We start from the raw sequence: 19,721 nt of genomic DNA on the forward strand, positions 1-19,721 counted from the left end.
GGCCAAAAAAGTTTGGCAAAACCAAAACCATTTTTCGGACAGCATGGCCATCCAGTTAAAGTAGCACAGTGTGCAATGCCTGAAAAGGTATTCAATAGTAGGAAGAGTGCAGTCTGGCAATTTTTTAACCAAGATCCGAATGATCAGTGCAAAGTTATCTGTAAGAAATGCTCAAGGACATTTAGCAGAGGTCAGAATGTCAAAAGTTTAAATACAACTTGCATGCATCGACATTTAACCACCATGCACTTGCAAGCCTGGACTAGCTACCAAACGTCCCATAACGTGGTTGCACCCGCTCACAATGAAGCTAGTCAGCAATGCTACATTCCTTCCCTCACTGTAAGCCCACCGGTTAGAACAACAACAGCAGCAAATGTGGAGGTGTCGTCGCTAGGGCAAAGCTGTCAGGGAATCACAAGTTTATTGGTAGGAAACAGAGCGTGTAGGCCTACATCAAGAATACCATCACCAACCCTCTCTCAATCCGCCATGTCCACCACCACCACCACCGCAAGTCCCACCATATGCACCTCGCCAGTCCAGCTCACCCTCCAAGAGACTCTCATTAGGAAAAGAAAGTACTCACCCTCTCATCTGCGTACACAGGGTTTGAACGCCCACATTGCTAGACTTATATCGTTAGAGATGATGCCCTACCGCTTGGTTGAAAGCAAAGCTTTCAAAGCCTTGATGGGCTACGCAGTACCACGCTATGAGCTACCCAGTCGACACTTCTTTTCGTGAAAAGCCATCCCAGCCCTCCACCAGAATGTCCAAGACTGCATTCTCCATGCACTGAGGCAATCAGTCAGTAGAAAGGTTCACCTCACAACTGATGCATGGACCAGTAGGCATGGTCAGGGACGTTACGTGTCCATCACGGCACACTGGGTTAATGTGGTGGATGCAGGGTCCACAGGGGACAGCCACAGTGGGACAGCTCTGCCTAGCCCACGGTCTAGGAAACAGTTGGCTGTAGGCATTTGCCACCTCTCCTCCTCCTCCTCCTCTTCCAGCCGAAGCGAAAGCTCATCCACAGAGCGCAGTCGCACGACCACTCCATCTGCAGCTGCCAGTGTTGCACACGAGGTGTCCCATTATGGAACAGCTAGTGGTAAGTGTCAGCAGGCTGTGTTGGAAATGAAGTGCTTGGGCGACAACAGACACACAAGTTCTGGCCGAGTTCTTGCAGCAAGAAACTCAGTCATGGCTGGGCAGTGTACATCTTGAGGCAGGCAAGGTAGTCAGTGATAACGGGAGGAATTTTATGGCTGCCATAGCCGTTTCAGAACTGAAACACATACCTTGCCTGGCTCACACCTTGAACCTGGTGGTGCAGTGCTTCCTGAAAAGTTATCCAGGGTTACCAGCCCTGCTCCTCAAGGTGCGATGACTTTGCTCTCACATCCGCCATTTGCCTGTACACTCCAGCCGTATACAGAATCGTCAGCGATCGTTGAAGCTTCCCCAGCACCGTCTAATCGACGTTGCAACAAGGTGGAACTCTACACTGCACATGCTTCAGAGGCTGTGCGAACAGAGGCGTGCTGTCATATATTTGTGGGAGGATACACATACACGGGCAGGCAGGCAGTTGGATGGCAGACATGGAGTTGTCTGCTGTGCAGTGGTCGAAGCTCCAAGACCTCTGTCAAGTCCTTCAGTGTTCTGAAGAATGCACATGGCTGGTCAGTGCGGACGACCCCATCATAAGCATGAGCATTCCACTAATGCGTCTGCTGATGCAAAGTTTGATGCACATTAAGGAGCAGGCGTCTTCAGCTGAGGAGGAGGGAAGCCTTGATGACAGCCAGCCATTGTGCGCTCAGGGTAGTCTCGGGGACGAGGTTGCGGACGAAGAGGAGGAGGAGATGGAGGAAGATGGGGATGATTATTTATGGGAGGAGGAAGCATCTCAGGGGGAATAGAAAGTGTTGGTGGTGCAAGGTCAGGTACAGGTTTTTTGCGGGAAACAAGTGATGTGGATTTGCCAGAAAGTGCTCCTCAACCCAGCACAAGCATTGATTTGACACCTGGAACATTGGCCCACATGGCTGATTATGCCTTGCGTATCCTAAAAAGGGACCCCCGCATTATCAAAATGATGACCGATGACGATTACTGGTTGTCCTGCCTCCTGGATCCACGCTATAAAGGGAAATTGCAAAATATCATGCCACATGAGAACCTTGAGCAAATATTGGCTACCAAACAAGCAACTCTTGTAGACCGTTTGGTTCAGGCATTCCCAGCACACAGCGGCGGTGATGGTTCTCACACGAGCTGCAGGGGGCAACATGCAAGAGGTGTTAGAGGGGCACAAATCAGAAGTGGCGTTGGACAGAGGGGTTTTATGACCAGGTTGTGGAGTGATTTCGCAATGACCACAGACACGACATGTACTGCAGCATCGATTCAAAGTGACAGGAGACAACATTTGTCCAGTATGGTTACTAACTATTTTTCCTCCCTTATCGATGTTCTCCCTCACCCGTCATTCCCCTTTGATTACTGGGCATCTTAAATAGACACCTGGCCTGAATTGGCAGAATATGCATTACAGGAGCTCGCTTGCCCAGCTGCTAGTGTGCTATCAGAAAGAGTATTCAGTGCTGCTGGTTCAATACTGACCAAAAAAAGGACTTGTCTGGCTACCCAAAATGTTGATGATCTAACCTTCATTAAAATGAACCAATCATGGATTTCTAATTACACTGTGTTCCAAATTATTATGCACAAAGAGTTTAGGAGTGATAGGGTTAGAATTGTTTTGTTTGTCATGTAAACTCATTGATGGTGATGTGTGTCAGGGCTCTTTATATCACTGAAAGCAATTGCAGATACATGTGCACATTAGTTTGGCAGGTGTGTCCAAATAAAGGCAAGACTACTTAAGAAGGCTGTTCCACATTATTAAGCAGCCTACATTTTTTGCCAAAATGGGAAAGAAAAAGGATGTGTGGGCTGCTGAGAAGCAACAAATTGTGGAGTATTTAGGTCAAGGCATAACGACAATCAACATTGCCAAGACACTTCATCGTGATCATCGCACAATCAAGAAGTATGTAGCTGATTCCCAGCACACACGTGTGCATGCTGATAAGGAAAAATTGAGGATTCTTTCCAACAGGCAATTGCGTAAGGTTAAAAGAGCAGCTGCAAAAATGCCTTGTCATAGCAGCAGACAAGTTTTTGATGCTGCTGGTGCCTCCAACGTCCCCAGAACAGCAAGATGCAGGGTCCTTCAGAGGTTTGCAGCTGTGCGTAAGCCATCCTATCGACCACCTCTATCCACTGCACACAAGCAGAAATGGCTCCAGTGGGCCAAACAATACATGAAGACTGACTTCCAAACTGTTTTGTTCACCGTTGAGTGCCGTGCAACGCTCGATGGTCCAGGTAGATGGAGTGGAGGATGGCTGGTTGATGGACACCGCATGAAAACATGGCTAAGGCACCAACAAGGAGGAGGTGGAGTAATGCTTAGGGCTGGAATCATGGGGAGAGAGATTGTCGGCCCCTTTATGATCCCTGAAGGGGTAAAGATTAACTCCATAATCTATGTGGAGTTTCTAAAACAACACTTCCTGCCATGGTTCAAGAGGAAGAACCGTGCTTTCCACAGCAAGATCATTTTCATGCATGCTAATGCACCGTCTCATGCTGCGAAAAACACATCTGCATCTCTGGCTGCTATGGGCATAAAAGAGGACAAACTTATGGTGTGGCCACCATCTTCCCCTGACCTCAACCCCATTGAGAACCTCTGGAGCATCATCAAAAGGACTATCTATGATGGCGGGAGGCAGGTCACATCTAAGCAACAGCTCTGGGAGGGTATTCTGTCCACATGCAAAGAAATTGAAGCAGAAACCATCCAAAAACTGACAAATTCAATGGACGAGAGAGTTCAGAAGCTTCTTTCGAACAAGGGGTCCTACGTGCAAATGTAACATCACCTAGAATAAAGTTTTCACTTGAAGACTGTATGATTTCATTTTGTAATAAGCTGATAATGCTTGGAACTTCACAATTGACCATTTTTTTTATTCAAAATAAAAAAAACAGGTTGAAAACTCTCCTGTGCATAATAATTTGGAACATGCATTTTGAGTGTTTATTTTTTTTAAAAAAGATACTGTTTTCATAGGCAGTTTGTTCCTAAACATTGCAATTATACTAGAATAGAAGATGACTGGAAAATAACAATGACTGCAATTCAGATAGGTAATTTAGAGAAAATATGAGGAAATATTATTTGCATAATAATTTGGAACACAGTGTATTTTGCCCCACCTTTCCCTGCTGACACCTAGCTTTCCTGTAAAAAGGTCTTGCTTTTGGACTCGTCTTACTGACTGCTCCAATTTCTCCATTTGCAGCTGTCATATGTCCACCATAGGCCTTTTTTACAACTCACTAAATGGGCTGACTCCCCCCCACGGGGCCGTGGTCACCACTTGGCGAAAGCACCCGTGTGAGTGCCGTTTGGCTAAACAGGTGGGTGTGCCCACTTTTGGGCGATGGCACAGGGTCCCTCATAGTATAATGAAGTGTCTCTGGCGGTGGTGGTGCACACCCAATGTCAGACACACAGTCGTAACATGAGGGGCCCTGGTCCAGTACCGCCGCCCACGAGAGAGTATTCCCCCCCAGCTCAAACAGTGCTCTACCACTTGCAAAATTACCTCTCACTGCTCCACCACTGTTTAGTCTACACTGTTAAATCCTTCAATGGCACTGCCAATACCAATTTGTTGACATGATTGTTGATAGTAAAAATATTCAGGGGCCCTGCCCTACATTTACACCAGTTAATACTTTGCCCCAACTACCACTGTCTGCAAGTCAGCAGAGGAGCCCACCCCTGTACCTAGGTATGCCACCTGTTTATTTGTGAATTTTTTTGGGGGCCAGACATTAACCTCACTTTATTATTTTGGCCTACTAACTGTGTCAGACACTCCTTACAGTTGTCCTCCACTGAACAAAGCTAGGCTGCCTGCGTACTCCTGTCACCTATTTTTAACTGCATTTTGCCTATTAATTTTTTGGCCCTACTGTGTCTGCCCCTCGGTGCAATCGTCCTCCGCTGACCACACCAATGCTGCCTGTGTACCCCTGTAACCTATTTAAACCTGCATAGAGCCTACCAACTACAGTTGGCCTACTAGTTTGGTTGGGGCCTACTAACGGTGTCTGCCGCTCCAAGGTGTTCTCAAGGTTTACTTGCCTGAGCTTCAATCTTCATGCTCTCATTAAGTAGTTGTTAATATAACACTGCAGTTGGCCTACTAGTTTGGTTGGGGCCTACTAACGGTGTCTGCCGCTCCAAGGTGTTCTCCAGGTTTACTTGCCTGAGTTTCAATCTTCAGGCTCTCATTACGTAGTTGTTAATATAACACTGCAGTTGGCCTACTAGTTTGGTTGGGGCCTACTAACGGTGTCTGCCGCTCCAAGGTGTTATCAAGGTTTACTTGCCTGAGCTTCAATCTTCATGCTCTCATTAAGTAGTTGTTAATATAACACTGCAGTTGGCCTACTAGTTTGGTTGGGGCCTACTAAAGGTGTCTGTCGCTCCAAGGTGTTCTCCAGGTTTACTTGCCTGAGCTTCAATCTTCAGGCTCTCATTAAGTTGTTGTAAATATAACATGGCATTAGGCCTACTAGTTTGGTTGGGGCCTACTAACGGTGTCTGCCACTCCAAGGTGTTCTCCAGGTTTACTTGCCTGAGCTTCAATCTTCAGGCTCTCATTAAGTTGTTGTAAATATAACACGGCATTAGGCCTACTAGTTTGGTTGGGGCCTACTAACGGTGTCTGTCGCTCCAAGGTGTTCTCCAGGTTTACTTGCCTGAGCTTCAATCTTCAGGCTCTCATTAAGTTGTTGTAAATATAACACGGCATTAGGCCTACTAGTTTGGTTGGGGCCTACTAACGGTGTCTGCCGCTCCAAGGTGTTCTCCAGGTTTACTTGCCTGAGCTTCAATCTTCAGGCTCTCATTAAGTAGTTGTTAATATAACACTGCAGTTGGCCTACTAGTTTGGTTGGGGCCTACTAACGGTGTCTGCCGCTCCAAGGTGTTCTCAAGGTTTATTTGCCTGAGCTTCAATCTTCATGCTCTCATTAAGTAGTTGTTAATATAACACTGCAGTTGGCCTACTAGTTTGGTTGGGGCCTACTAACGGTGTCTGTCGCTCCAAGGTGTTCTCCAGGTTTACTTGCTTGAGCTTCAATCTTCAGGCTCTCATTAAGTTGTTGTAAATATAACACGGCATTAGGCCTACTAGTTTGGTTGGGGCCTACTAACGGTGTCTGCCGCTCCAAGGTGTTCTCTGCAAGTCAGCAGAGGAGCCCACCCCTGTACCTAGGTATGCCACCTGTTTATTTGTGAATTTTTTGGGGGGCCAGACATTAACCTCACTTTATTATTTTGGCCTACTAACTGTGTCAGACACTCCTTACAGTTGTCCTCCACTGAACAAAGCTAGGCTGCCTGCGTACTCCTGTCACCTATTTTTAACTGCATTTTGCCTATTAATTTTTTGGCCCTACTGTGTCTGCCCCTCGGTGCAGTCGTCCTCCACTGACCACACCAATGCTGCCTGTGTAACCCTGTAACCTATTTAAACCTGCATAGAGCCTACTTTTTATTTTAGGCCTAGTAAGTCTGTCTGCGGTCCCTCCTTGCAATCGTCTTCCGCTGACCATACCAATGCTGCCTGTGTAACCCTGTAACCTATTTAAACCTGCATAGAGCCTACTTTTTCATTTTAGGCCTAGTAAGTCTGCGCCACTCCTTCCAATTGTCCTCCGCCGACCACACCAATGCTGCCTGTGTACGCCTGTAACCTTTTTTAAACTGCATTGAGCCAACTTTTTTGTTTAAGTCCTACTACCTGTGTCTGTCTGCGCCACTCAATACAGCTGTCCTCCTCTGAAAAAAGCTGAGCTTCAATTGTCAGGTTTTCAGCCTATAGGAATTTGAAAACTGCATTGGGCCTACTAGTTTGGTTGGGGCCTACTAACGGTGTCTGCCGCTCCTTGGTGTTCTCCTGGTTTTTTTTTCCTGAGCTTCAATCTTCAGGCTTTCGGCCTATATTTGAAATATGAAACTGCATTTGGGATACTAGTTGGGTTGGGCCTACTATCGGTGTCTGCCGCTCCCTGGTGTTGTCCTCCACTGAACAAAGCTAAGCTTCAATCTTCAGGCTCTCATTAAGTAGTTGTTAATATAACACTGCAGTTGGCCTACTAGTTTGGTTGGGGCCTACTAAAGGTGTCTGTCGCTCCAAGGTGTTCTCCAAGTTTACTTGCCTGAGCTTCAATCTTCAGGCTCTCATTAAGTTGTTGTAAATATAACACGGCATTAGGCCTACTAGTTTGGTTGGGGCCTACTCACGGTGTCTGCCACTCCAAGGTGTTCTCCAGGTTTACTTGCCTGAGCTTCAATCTTCAGGCTCTCATTAAGTTGTTGTAAATATAACAAGGCATTAGGCCTACTAGATTGGGTGGGGCCTACTAACGGTGTCTGCCGCTCCAAGGTGTTCTCCAGGTTTACTTGCCTGAGCTTCAATCTTCAGGCTCTCATTAAGTTGTTGTAAATATAACACGGCATTAGGCATACTAGTTTGGTTGGGGCCTACTAACGGTGTCTGCCGCTCCAAGGTGTTCTCCAGGTTTACTTGCCTGAGCTTCAATCTTCAGGCTCTCATTAAGTAGTTGTTAATATAACACTGCAGTTGGCCTACTAGTTTGGTTGGGGCCTACTAACGGTGTCTGCCGCTCCAAGGTGTTCTCAAGGTTTACTTGCCTGAGCTTCAATCTTCATGCTCTCATTAAGTAGTTGTTAATATAACACTGCAGTTGGCCTACTAGTTTGGTTGGGGCCTACTAACGGTGTCTGCCGCTCCAAGGTGTTCTCCAGGTTTACTTGCCTGAGTTTCAATCTTCAGGCTCTCGTTACGTAGTTGTTAATATAACACTGCAGTTGGCCTACTAGTTTGGTTGGGGCCTACTAACGGTGTCTGCCGCTCCAAGGTGTTCTCAAGGTTTACTTGCCTGAGCTTCAATCTTCATGCTCTCATTAAGTAGTTGTTAATATAACACTGCAGTTGGCCTACTAGTTTGGTTGGGGCCTACTAAAGGTGTCTGTCGCTCCAAGGTGTTCTCCAGGTTTACTTGCCTGAGCTTCAATCTTCAGGCTCTCATTAAGTTGTTGTAAATATAACAGGGCATTAGGCCTACTAGTTTGGTTGGGGCCTACTAACGGTGTCTGCCACTCCAAGGTGTTCTCCAGGTTTACTTGCCTGAGCTTCAATCTTCAGGCTCTCATTAAGTTGTTGTAAATATAACACGGCATTAGGCCTACTAGTTTGGTTGGGGCCTACTAACGGTGTCTGCCGCTCCAAGGTGTTCTCCAGGTTTACTTGCCTGAGCTTCAATCTTCAGGCTTTCGGCCTATATTTGAAATATGAAACTGCATTTGGCATACTAGTTGGGTTGGGCCTGCTAACGGTGTCTGCCGCTCCCTGGTGTTGTCCTCCACTGAACAAAGCTGAGCTTCAATCTTCAGACTCTCATTAAGTAGTTGTTAATATAACACTGCATTTGGCCTACTAGTTTGGTTGGGCCCTACTAACGGTGTCTGCCGACCCTTGGAGTTCTCCTCCACTGATCAAAGCTGAGCTTCAATCTTCAGGCTTTCGGCCTATATAACATATTAAACTGCATTTGGCATACTAGTTTGGTTGGGCCCTCCTACTAACGGTGTATGCCACTCCTTGGTGTTCTCCTCCACTGATCAAAGCTGAGCTTCAATCATCAGGCTTTCAACCTGTATAACATATAAAACTGCATTTGGCCTACTAGTTTGGTTGGGCCCTACTAACGGTGTCTGCCGCTCCAAGGTGTTCTCCAGGTTTACTTGCCTGAGCTTCAATCTTCAGGCTCTCATTAAGTAGTTGTTAATATAACACTGCAGATGGCCTACTAGATTGGTTGGGGCCTACTAACGGTGTCTGCCGCTCAAAGGTGTTCTCCTCCACTGAACAAAGCAGTGCCGCCTGTTTACTCCTGTTACCAATTTTGAACTCTATTTTGCCCACTTTATTATTTGGGCCTACAAACTGTGTCTGCCTCTCATTACAGTTGTCCTCCACTGAACTAAGCAATGCCGCCTGGTTAGTCCTGTTACCAATTTTGAACTGCATTTAGCCCACTTTATTATTTGGGCCCATATATGTGTTTCCTCCTCATCCTGCCCATTGCCCAGCCAGTGCTAGATGACTCTTCTGGTACATTGACCCAGACCACTACATTCCCCTTGCACGCTACACAGCCACAATCTGACCCTGCTGAAAGTCAGGTTCCCGTTCCCGCATACTATACCACCTTACACAGGGACAAAGAGGAAGGTGCAGATGAAAGTGCAGGTTCCTTCATCAGGTGGGGGGGCATACTCGTTGGCGACGTCACTGGCACAGGCCCCCTCAGAGTACGCAAAAGTGTCGCTGCCGGTGGGAGGCGCCCCCGCCGTGCAAACACACCGCTGTACTTTGAGGGGCCCTGTGCCAGTGCCAATGCCAACTAGTGGGCCCCCCCTGCTTGCTCAGGATCACAGCACTTGCAAAGTTGAAATACTTACCTCTCAGTGCTCCACCGCCGTGACGTAGTCCACGTTTCCTGGGCCCACTAAAAACTTGAACCAGCCCTACCCCCCACAACTTTAGCCAAATGACCCCCAATTTCCAATGCCTAACTATTATTATAAAGTAAATTAAGATTGATGAGCTTCAGTAACAAGAATGGATGTTTTTGCCATTAAAATGGGCACTGTAGGTGTTTTCCTGGCCTCCACTCACTGCCGACTATACTTCCCCATTGACTTGCATTGGGTTTCGTGTTTCGGTCGATCCCCGACTTTTGGCGGCAATCGGACGATTTCACTCGACTCGACTTTTGACAAAGTCGGGTTTCGCGAAACCCGACTCGATCCTAAAAAAGTGAAAGTCGCTCAACACTACTGACTACATGATTTCAGCCATATACAACCCTTGGCAAAAAGTATGGAATCACTGGCATTGGAGGATGTTCTTTCAGTTGTTTAATTTTGTAGAAAAAAAGCAGATCTCAGACATGGCACAAAACTAAAGTCATTTTTCTGGCTTTAATAAACACTAAAAGAAATCAAGAACAAAAAATGTTGTAGTCAGTAATGGTTACTTTTTTTAACCAAGCATAGGGAAAAAATTATGAATCATTCAATTCTGAGTAAAAAATTATGGAATCATGAAAAGCAAACAAACAAAAAAACACTCCAACACATCACTAGTATTTTGTTGCACCACCTCTAGCTTTTATTACAGCTTGCAGTCTCTGAGGCATGGGTTTAATGAGTATCAAAGAGTACTCTTCATCAATTTGTCTCCAACTTACTCTGATTGATGTTGCCAGATCAGCTTTGCAGGTTGTTACCTTGTCATTGACCATTTTCTTCAATTTCCACCAAAGATGTTCAATTGGATTGAGATCCGGACTATTTGCAGGCCATGACATTGACCTTGTGTGTTTTTTCAAAGAATGTTTGCACAGTTTTTGCTCTATGGCAGGATGCATTATCATCTTAAAAAATGATTTCATTATCCCCAAACATCCTTTCAATTGATGGGACAAGAAAAGTGTACAAAATATTAACATAAACTTGGGCATTTATTGAAGATGAAATGACAGCCATCTCCCCAGTGACTTTACCTGACATGCAGCCCAATTTCATCAATGACTGTGGAAATTTGCATGTTCTCTTCAGGCAGTTATCTTTCTAAATCTCATTGGAACGGCACCAAACAAAAGTTCAAGCATCATCACCTTGCCCAATGCAGATTTGCGATTCATCACTGAGTATGACTTTCATCCAGTCATCCACAGTCCACGATTGCTTTTCCTTAGCCCATTGTAACCTTGTTTTTTTTCTGTTTAGGTGTTAATGATGGCTTTCGTTTAGCTTTTCTGTATGTAAATCCCATTTCCTTTAGGTGGTTCCTCACAGTTCAGTCACAGACGTTGACTCCAGTTTCCTCCCATTAGCACCTCATTTGTTGTGTTGTGCATTTCCTGTTTTGGAGACATATTGCTTTAAGTTTTGGTCTTGATGCTTTGATGTCTTTCTTGGTCTACCAGTATGTTTGCCTTTAACAACCTTCCCATGTTGTTTGTATTTGGTCCAGATTTTAGACACAGCTGACTGTGAACAATCAACATCTTTTGCAACATTGCGTGATGATTTACCCTTTTAAGAGTTTGATAATCCTCTCCTTTGTTTCAATTGACATCTCTTGTGTTGGAGCCATGATTCATGTCAATCCACTTGGTGCAACAGCTCTCCAAGGTGTGATCACTCCTTTTTAGAAGCAGACTAACGAGCAGATCTAATTTGATGCAGTTGTTATTTTTGGGTATGTAAATTTACAGGGTGATTCCATAATTTTTTCTTCAGAGTTGAGTGATTCCATACTTTTCCCCCTTTACTTGGTTAAAAAAGTAACAAATACTTACTACCACTTTTTTTGTTCCTGATTTCTTTTAGTGTTTCTTAAAGCCAGAAAGTTGCCATTTGAAATGATTGTAGTTTTGTGCCATGTCTGTGATCTGCTTTTCTTCTACAAAATTAAACAACTGAATGAACATCCTTCAAGGCCGGTGATTCCATAATTTTTGCCAGGGGTTGTATGTTTAACACTGAAATCCTGTGGTGTTTCAGTGAAGGAGATACTTTATAAGCTGTCTGGGGAACAAGTTGCAGAAGTGACTATTGGAAAATACCAGTCTCCAGGCAGCATCTTCCCAACTGCTGCCAATGTCTGACAGGTCTGTCTCCACACATGCATGCAGGCAGAAGCTCACTACTCGAGAAGTGAGGGGAGATGCCTCCAGGGACTAGCCTCTTGGAGTAGTCATGCCACAACATTTTAGAGAAAAGCATACATTGGTGATATTATGTCTGAAACATTTTGCCTGTGGTTTGGGCAGCATGTATAAGCTGTCAGATTCCCTTTAAAAGGAAGATGATGTTCTGACTAAAATAAAAACTGCATGCAAAATCACATGAAAATGCAAGTGTGAACCGAATCCTACAATCTGGTATGTGCAGGAAATGTTTCACCAGACAGTGCAAATACCTATTTGCTTTTGTGAATTTTAAATTGCAGTCTAAAAATGAAAATCAAATGATAGTTTATTTAATAGTTTATTTAAAATCATAATAATCTGCAAGCTACAGAAGCCCTGCATTGCATTAGTATAAAATGTTATCTAGGGGCATGCTCATGCGTAGGAACATATAGTACATTTAGTGACTTTCCTGCCAGACTTCACACAATTTATAAAATATGCTGTCTGTTAGGTTACAACAAAATAACTCCCTTTTGTTATTTTTTTCTGTAATGTAGGGGCATTTATGATTCCCTTCCTTATATTGTTGGTGTTTGAAGGCATACCTTTGCTACACCTTGAATTTGCAATTGGACAACGTCTGAGAAAAGGAAGTGTCGGTGTATGGAGTTCTATTCACCCAACATTAAAAGGAGTTGGTAAGTTTTATTTCTTTTAAAGCAAAAAATCTTTAATAAACAATCATCGATTACAATACAATGTATTCACAAAGCATCGACAGAAAAGCAGCACTCTCCCATTCCTTAGGCCAAAAGTCCTTTATTGCATTCATGTAGACATCTTCCTAGCGGCGTGCAGGTAAAAAACAGGGAATTAGGCAGGGGGGAGGACACAGACTATGGCCATTTTGTGTCTGTCTGATGCTTCTATGGGTCAGAATGGACCCGTAGAATAGTCAGCCAGAAACGAAACAGCTGTAGTCTGTGTTCCTCCCCCCACCTAATTCCCTTATTTTTACCTACACACCGCTAGGGAATGGGTGAGTGCTGCTTTTCTGTTTTCTGCTTTGTGAACACAAATTGCACTTTCAGCTTTGCACCACCCAGCAATATCCTAGAAGAAGTTGCTTTTATCAGATTTATCACCAGAAAACATGAAAAAGTTGGCGCCCGTTTGCTTCTTCAACATGATTACAAAACAATGTCTAAAATATTTTTAGACATGAAATAATTTGATAATCTTCATTATTCTTCATCACTGATGGAAACTTGCAATCTGCATCAGCATAAACAGTCACTACATTTAAGAAGTTGTCGAATCTTCTGATAAAGGTGAAATAGTGTTTCTGAATTCTTCAAATTCAGCTCTTAGAAATGGCTTTGTCATAACATCAGCTGTCATCTGGTCAGTGAGGCAATAAACAAATTCAATTATGCCACGTTCTATCAAATCATGCAGGTGATGATGTTTAACATCAATGTAATTGGTTCTTACATTGATTTTCTCAATGCATGCAAGTATAAAGCATCCCTGGGTTGTCTTCATAAATCACCGTCAGTTGAGTTGATGGCTTAACAAAATTGCCTAATAATTGATTTAATCAAATGACCTCATGACTTGCGTGGGCTGAAGACACATAGTCAGATTGTGTAGATGACAAGACTTCAGACACCTGTTTTCATGTAGAACAAGAAATTGAACTTTCTCCAAGCTTGAACAAATATCTGCTGATTGATTTACGATTACTTAAAGGGAACCTGTCACCCCGGTTTTTCACTCTGAGATAAAAATACTGCTACATAGGGCATGAGCTGTGCTTTACAAAAGTGTTTTTTTTCTACCCTGATTCCCCACCTAAGCTGCCGAAATTACTTACCAAAGTTGCAGTTTTCGCTTGTCAATCATGCTGGTCTGGTCTGATGGGCGTGGTGACAAACCTGTTTCTTCCCCTAGATCTTGCTTAGGTTTCCGTTGGTGGCGTAGTGGTTTGCGACTGCGCAGGTTACGAAAAAGAGCGCGATCTGTGATATATCCCTGGTGATCGGTGGGGGCGGCCATCTTCCTGTGGCCGCGCGTGCGCAGTTGGAGCGCTCTGCTGCCCGGGGCTTCAGGAAAATGGCCGCTGGCTGCCGCGCATGCGCAGATGGAGATCGCGGCGGCCATTTTTCTGAAGCCGAGATGCGAACTCAGCTTTGACAAGCAAAAACGGCGACTTTGGTAAGTAATTTCGGCAGCTTAGGTGGGGAATCAGGGTAGAAAAAAACACTTTTGTAAAGCACAGCTCATGCCCTATGTAGCGGTATTTTTATCTCAGAGTGAAAAACCGGGGTGACAGGTTCCCTTTAAGTCACCAGCCCAGTCTGCAACCACATATCCTGTGAGTTTTAGATCTCTTGTTGCAGATATGCTTAAATTTATATCTTGTGTTTCTTTCAAATATCAAAGAACTCTCTTAATGGCATTCCAGTCTTTTTGGTGTTTTTTTTATATACCTGAAGAAAATTTGAATTATTGCTGCAATATCTGGTCAAGTCATAGTTGTTGGTAGTTTGGTGAGTTTCCAAGTTTGAAGTTGATGATGGCACTTAATTTCCTCATTAGCAGCATTAACCCCTTCATGACATGCCCCGTACTAGTACGGCGCATGTCGTGTCTCCCCCTTTGATGTGGGCTCCGGCGGTGAGCCCACATAAAAGTCGCGACATGTCAGCTGCTTTGTTCAGCTGACATGTGCGCGCAATAGCGATGGGTGAAATCGAGATTCACCTGCCACTATTAACCAGTTAAATGCCGCTGTCAAACGCTGACAGTGGCATTTAACCGGCGCTTTCGGCCACGTTGGCCGGGGGTAGGAAAATGGCGCAATTTTTTTTTTTTTTAGCAAAGTTTTGATTTTTTTTTCACCACTTAGATAAAAAATAACCTAGACATGTTTGGTGTCTATGAACTCGAAATGACCTGGAGAATCATAATGGCAGGTCAGTTTTAGCATTGAACCTAGAAAAAGAGCCAAACAAAAAAGTGTAGGATTGCCCTTTTTTTGCAATTTCACCACACTTGGAATTTTTTCATGTTTTTCAGTACAAGACATGGTAAAACCAATGGTGTCGTTTAAAAGTACAACTCATCCCGCAAAAAAATAAGCCCTCACATGGCCATATTGACGAAAAAATAAAAAAGTTATGGCTCTGGGAAGGAGGGGAGCAAAAAACAAAAACGCAAAAAAGAAAAAGGGCTGTGGCGTGAAGGGGTTAATCAACTTTAGTTTTTCATGGACAGGTAGTAGTTGCATCTCATACCATGATTGGGCTCTGACTCAGGTAGTATTTTGACAAAGTAAGGCCGGGGACACACACAACGTATAAAAATACGGTCCGTTTTACACGGACGAGAATCGCACAAATGTTTGCAAAACAGTTATCCATGTGCAGTGCAAGAATGTGATTTCCTCGCATCAAATTATCCATGTGTCATCCGTATGGCATCCGTATGGCATCCGTACGGTGATATTTTCTCGACGGCTTTCAAAACGGACATAGAATGGATCCATGGCCTCAAATATTAGTAAAAACATATATACAGTCTAAATATATAAATCTATATATATATATGTCAGTGAGACACACACACATATATATATATATTTATATTTAATACAGCGCTAGATAGCAGAAAAGCCGGTAATTCAATTGCCGGCTTTTCCTATCTCCTTCACAAACCCAACAGGATATGAGACATGGTTTACATACAGTAAACCATCTCATATCCCTTATTTTATTACATATTCCTGACTACTAATGTTAGAAGTGTATGTGTGCAAAATTTGGGGACTCTAGCTGTTAAAATAAAGGGTTAAATCGTGGATAAAAACTGGCGTGGGCTCCCGCGCAATTTTCTCTGCCAGAGTGGTAAAGCCAGTGACTGAGGGCAGATATTAATAGCCTAGGGAGGTACCATGGTTATTGCCCCCCCTGGCTAAAAACATCTGCCCCCAGCCACCCCAGAAAAGGCACATCAGTAAGATGCGCCTATTCTGACACTTGACCACTCTCTTCCCACTCCCGTGTAGCGGTGGGATATGGGGTAATGAAGGGTTAATGTCACCTTGCAATTGTAAGGTGACATTAAGCCAGGTTAATAATGGAGAGGTGTCAATAAGACACCTATCCATTACACAGGTCAACAAAAAAAATTTTTTTTTCTGGTGTCCAAAATATTTTAATGAATTTAGGGTATTTTTGGGGTGCTGATTCTGAATATGCTATCAGTTTTGCCAGATTGGCTCAAGTTTTTGAGATTTTTGGTATCTTATTTATAGCACTTGTTGGTAAATGCGACGCATCATCTCATTAATTTCTTTGGATTAGTACTTGAACTGAGCAGTTCTCAATATAGTTTTGTGTTAATTAGTGTTCTAAAAGTTTGTTCATAGCTTGATTTTTGCACTAACTTTATGTTGTTGTCTGTTTTCCAGTGAAAAGCATGAACTCATCAAGAAGAAGTTGTCTTAACGATCCAGACTCATTCTGTTACATTTGTGGTGAATACACACTGCCAAAACATAGAAGAAACATAACAGACTTCGTAAAAAAAAGTGTATTTTGCCTATTTTGGGGTTATGCTTGGGGACCAAGACAAGTTTTGGGCACCACACATAGTGTGCAAAGCATGTATCGAATTATTACAAAAATGGAGCAAAGGACAAAGAAAAAGCTTCAAATTTGGTGTTCCAATGGTGTGGAGAGAGCCAAAAAATCATCATGATGACTGTTATTTCTGTGCAGTGCAAGTGCAAGGATTCAATAAGCATAAGAAACGAAAATGGGAGTAACATGGAATCTGCAAGAAGGCCTGTCCCTCATTGTGAAGATGTGCCTGTACCTGTGTTTACCATAAATAACAGTCATCATGATGATTTTTTGGCTCTCTCCACACCATTGGAACACCAAATTTGAAGCTTTTTCTTTGTCCTTTGCTCCATTTTCGTAATAATTCGATACATGCTTTGCACACTATGTGTGGTGCCCAAAACTTGTCTTGGTCCCCAAGCATAACCCCAAAATAGGCAAAATTCACTTTTTTTACGAAGTCTGTTATGTTTCTTCTATGTTTTGGCAGTGTGTATTCACCACAAATGTAACAGAATGAGTCTGGATCGTTAAGACAACTTCTTCTTGATGAGTTCATGCTTTTCACTGGAAAACAGACAACAACATAAAGTTAGTGCAAAAATCAAGCTATGAACAAACTTTTAGAACACTAATTAACACAAAACTATATTGAGAACTGCTCAGTTCAAGTACTAATCCAAAGAAATTAATGAGATGATGCGTCGCATTTACCAACAAGTGCTATAAATAAGATACCAAAAATCTCAAAAACTTGAGCCAATCTGGCAAAACTGATGACATATTCAGAATCAGCACCCCAAAAATACCCTAAATTCGATGAAATATCTTTGGCACCAAAAATGCTGTTGACCAGTGTTATTAATGGTTAATAAAACACACACACACATAAGGGAAAAATTATTTTAATGAAATAAAGACACAGGGTGTTGTAATATTTTATTATACTCTCAATCCAAATGGAGACCCTTGTCAACTGAAACAAAGTTAAAAAAAACAATATCCCATACCTTCCGTCGTTCAGTCATGTCCCATGACGTAAATCCTTCTGAAGGGGTTAAATTAATTTACAAGCAGGAGCTCTGCTAATGCAGCTGTGCTCCTGCCTGTAAACATTGGGGAATGAATGGAAGCAGGGGAACGTAGTTACCTAGGCTCGCGGTGCTGCGCCCCCTGCTGGCATAACCTCATATGAACTCGAGCGTGGGAATTTTTCTGATTCTTTTGTCATGCTCAAGTTCATATGAGTTTATGCCAGCAGGGGGCGCAGCACCGCGAGTCTAGGTAGCTACGTTCCCTTGGTTCCATTCATTCCCCAACGTTTACAGGCAGGAGCACAGCTGCATTAGCAGAGCTCCTGCTTGTAAATTAACTTAACCCCTTCAGATGGATTTACATCGTGGGACATGACTGAACAACGGAAGGTATGGGATATTGTTTTTTTTAACTTTGTTTCTGTTGACAAGGATCTTCATTTGGATTGAGAGTATAATAAAATATTACAACACCCTGTGTCTTTATTTCATTAAAATAATTTTTCCCTAATGTGTGTGTGTTTTATTAACCATTTACTACTATTGGATTAATAATGGATAGGTGTCTTATTGACACCTCTCCATTATTAACCTGGCTTAATGTCACCTTACAATTGCAAGGTGACATTAACCCTTCATTACCCCATATCCCACCGCTACATGGGAGTGGGAAGAGAGTGGCCAAGTGCCAGAATAGGCGCATCTTACAGATGTGCCTTTTCTGGGGTGGCTGGGGGCAGATGTTTTTAGCCAGGGGGGCCAATAACCATGGTACCTCCCTAGGCTATTAATATCTGCCTTCAGTCACTGGCTTTACCACTCTGGCGGAGAAAATTACGCGGGAGCCCACACCAGTTTTTTCCGTGATTTAACCCTTTATTTTAACAGCTAGAGTCCCCAAATTTTGCACACATGCACTTCTAACATTACTAGTCAGGAATATGTAATAAAATAAGGGATATAAGATGGTTTACTGTATGTAAACCATGTCTCATATCATGTCGGGTTTGGGAAGGAGATAGCAAAAGCCGTCAATTGAATTACCGGTCTTTCTGCTCTGCTATCTAGCGCTATATGAAATATAAATATATGTATATATATATATGTGTCTCACTGACATATATATGTATACTAGATGGTGGCCCGATTCTAACACATCGGGTATTCTAGAATATGCATGTCCACGTAGTATATTGCACAGCCACGTAGTATATTTGCCCAGTCACGTAGTATATTGCCCAGTCATGTAGTATATTGCCCAGTCACGTAGTATATTGCCCAGTCACATAGTATATTGCCCAGCAACGTAGTCTATTGCCCAGTCACGTAGTATATTGCTCAGCGCCGTAGTGTATTGCCCAGTGACGTAGTATATTGCCCAGCCACGTAGTATATTGCCAAGTCACGTAGTATATTGCCCAGTGACGTAGTATATTGCCCAGTGACGTAGTATATTGCCCAGTTACGTAGTATATTGCCCAGTCACGTAGTATATTGCTCAGCGCCATAGTATATTGCCCAGTTACATAGTATATTGCCCAGCGACGTAGTATACAGCAGAGAGCCACGTAGTATATTGCCCAGTCACGTAGTATATTGCCCAGCCACGTTTGTCACAGGTTAAAAAATAAACATATACTTACCTTTCCGAGGGCCCCTTGTAGTCCACGGCAGCTTCCGGTCCCAGGGTTGGTCTGAGCGCAGGACCTGTGATGACGTCCGGTCACATGACCGTGTAGCGGTCACATGACCGTGACGTCACATCAGGTCCTTTCCGCGCAGGCACGCAGGACTTGTGATGACGTCGCGGTCACATGACCGTGACGTCATGGCAGGTCCTTCTGCCATACCATCTTTGCCACCGCAACCTGCAACGGAAGATGGCGGGTTGCGCGAGCGGCTCAGCGGACTACAGAGGGTGAGTATAGCAGGTTTTTTTTTTTTATTTATTCTTTTTAACATTACATTTTGTACTATTGATGCCGCATAGGCAGCGTCAATAGTACAAAGTTGGGGACACACAGGGTTAATAGCGTCAGTAACGGAGTGCGCTACCCGCAGCATAACGCAGTCCGTTACCACCGGCATTAACCCTGTGTGAGCGGTGACCGGAGGGGTGTATGCGGGCGCCGGGCAGTGAGTGCGGGCACTGCGGGGAGTAAGGAGC

At 43.7% G+C, this 19,721-nt stretch overlaps 1 protein-coding gene across 1 annotated transcript in view; it reads left to right on the plus strand.

Moving 5' to 3' along the window:
- Positions 1 to 19,721, plus strand: part of SLC6A19 (solute carrier family 6 member 19) — a 752,476-nt gene that overhangs the window by 104,005 nt on the left and 628,750 nt on the right. Inside the window, exon 2 of the mRNA XM_077269478.1 lies at positions 12,450 to 12,590. Coding sequence (XP_077125593.1) covers positions 12,450 to 12,590 — 141 coding nt within the window. The remainder of the gene's footprint in view (positions 1 to 12,449; positions 12,591 to 19,721) is intronic.

Source organism: Ranitomeya variabilis, chromosome 6, assembly GCF_051348905.1.
Source record: "Ranitomeya variabilis isolate aRanVar5 chromosome 6, aRanVar5.hap1, whole genome shotgun sequence".
Classification (NCBI taxonomy): Eukaryota; Metazoa; Chordata; class Amphibia; order Anura; family Dendrobatidae; genus Ranitomeya; species Ranitomeya variabilis.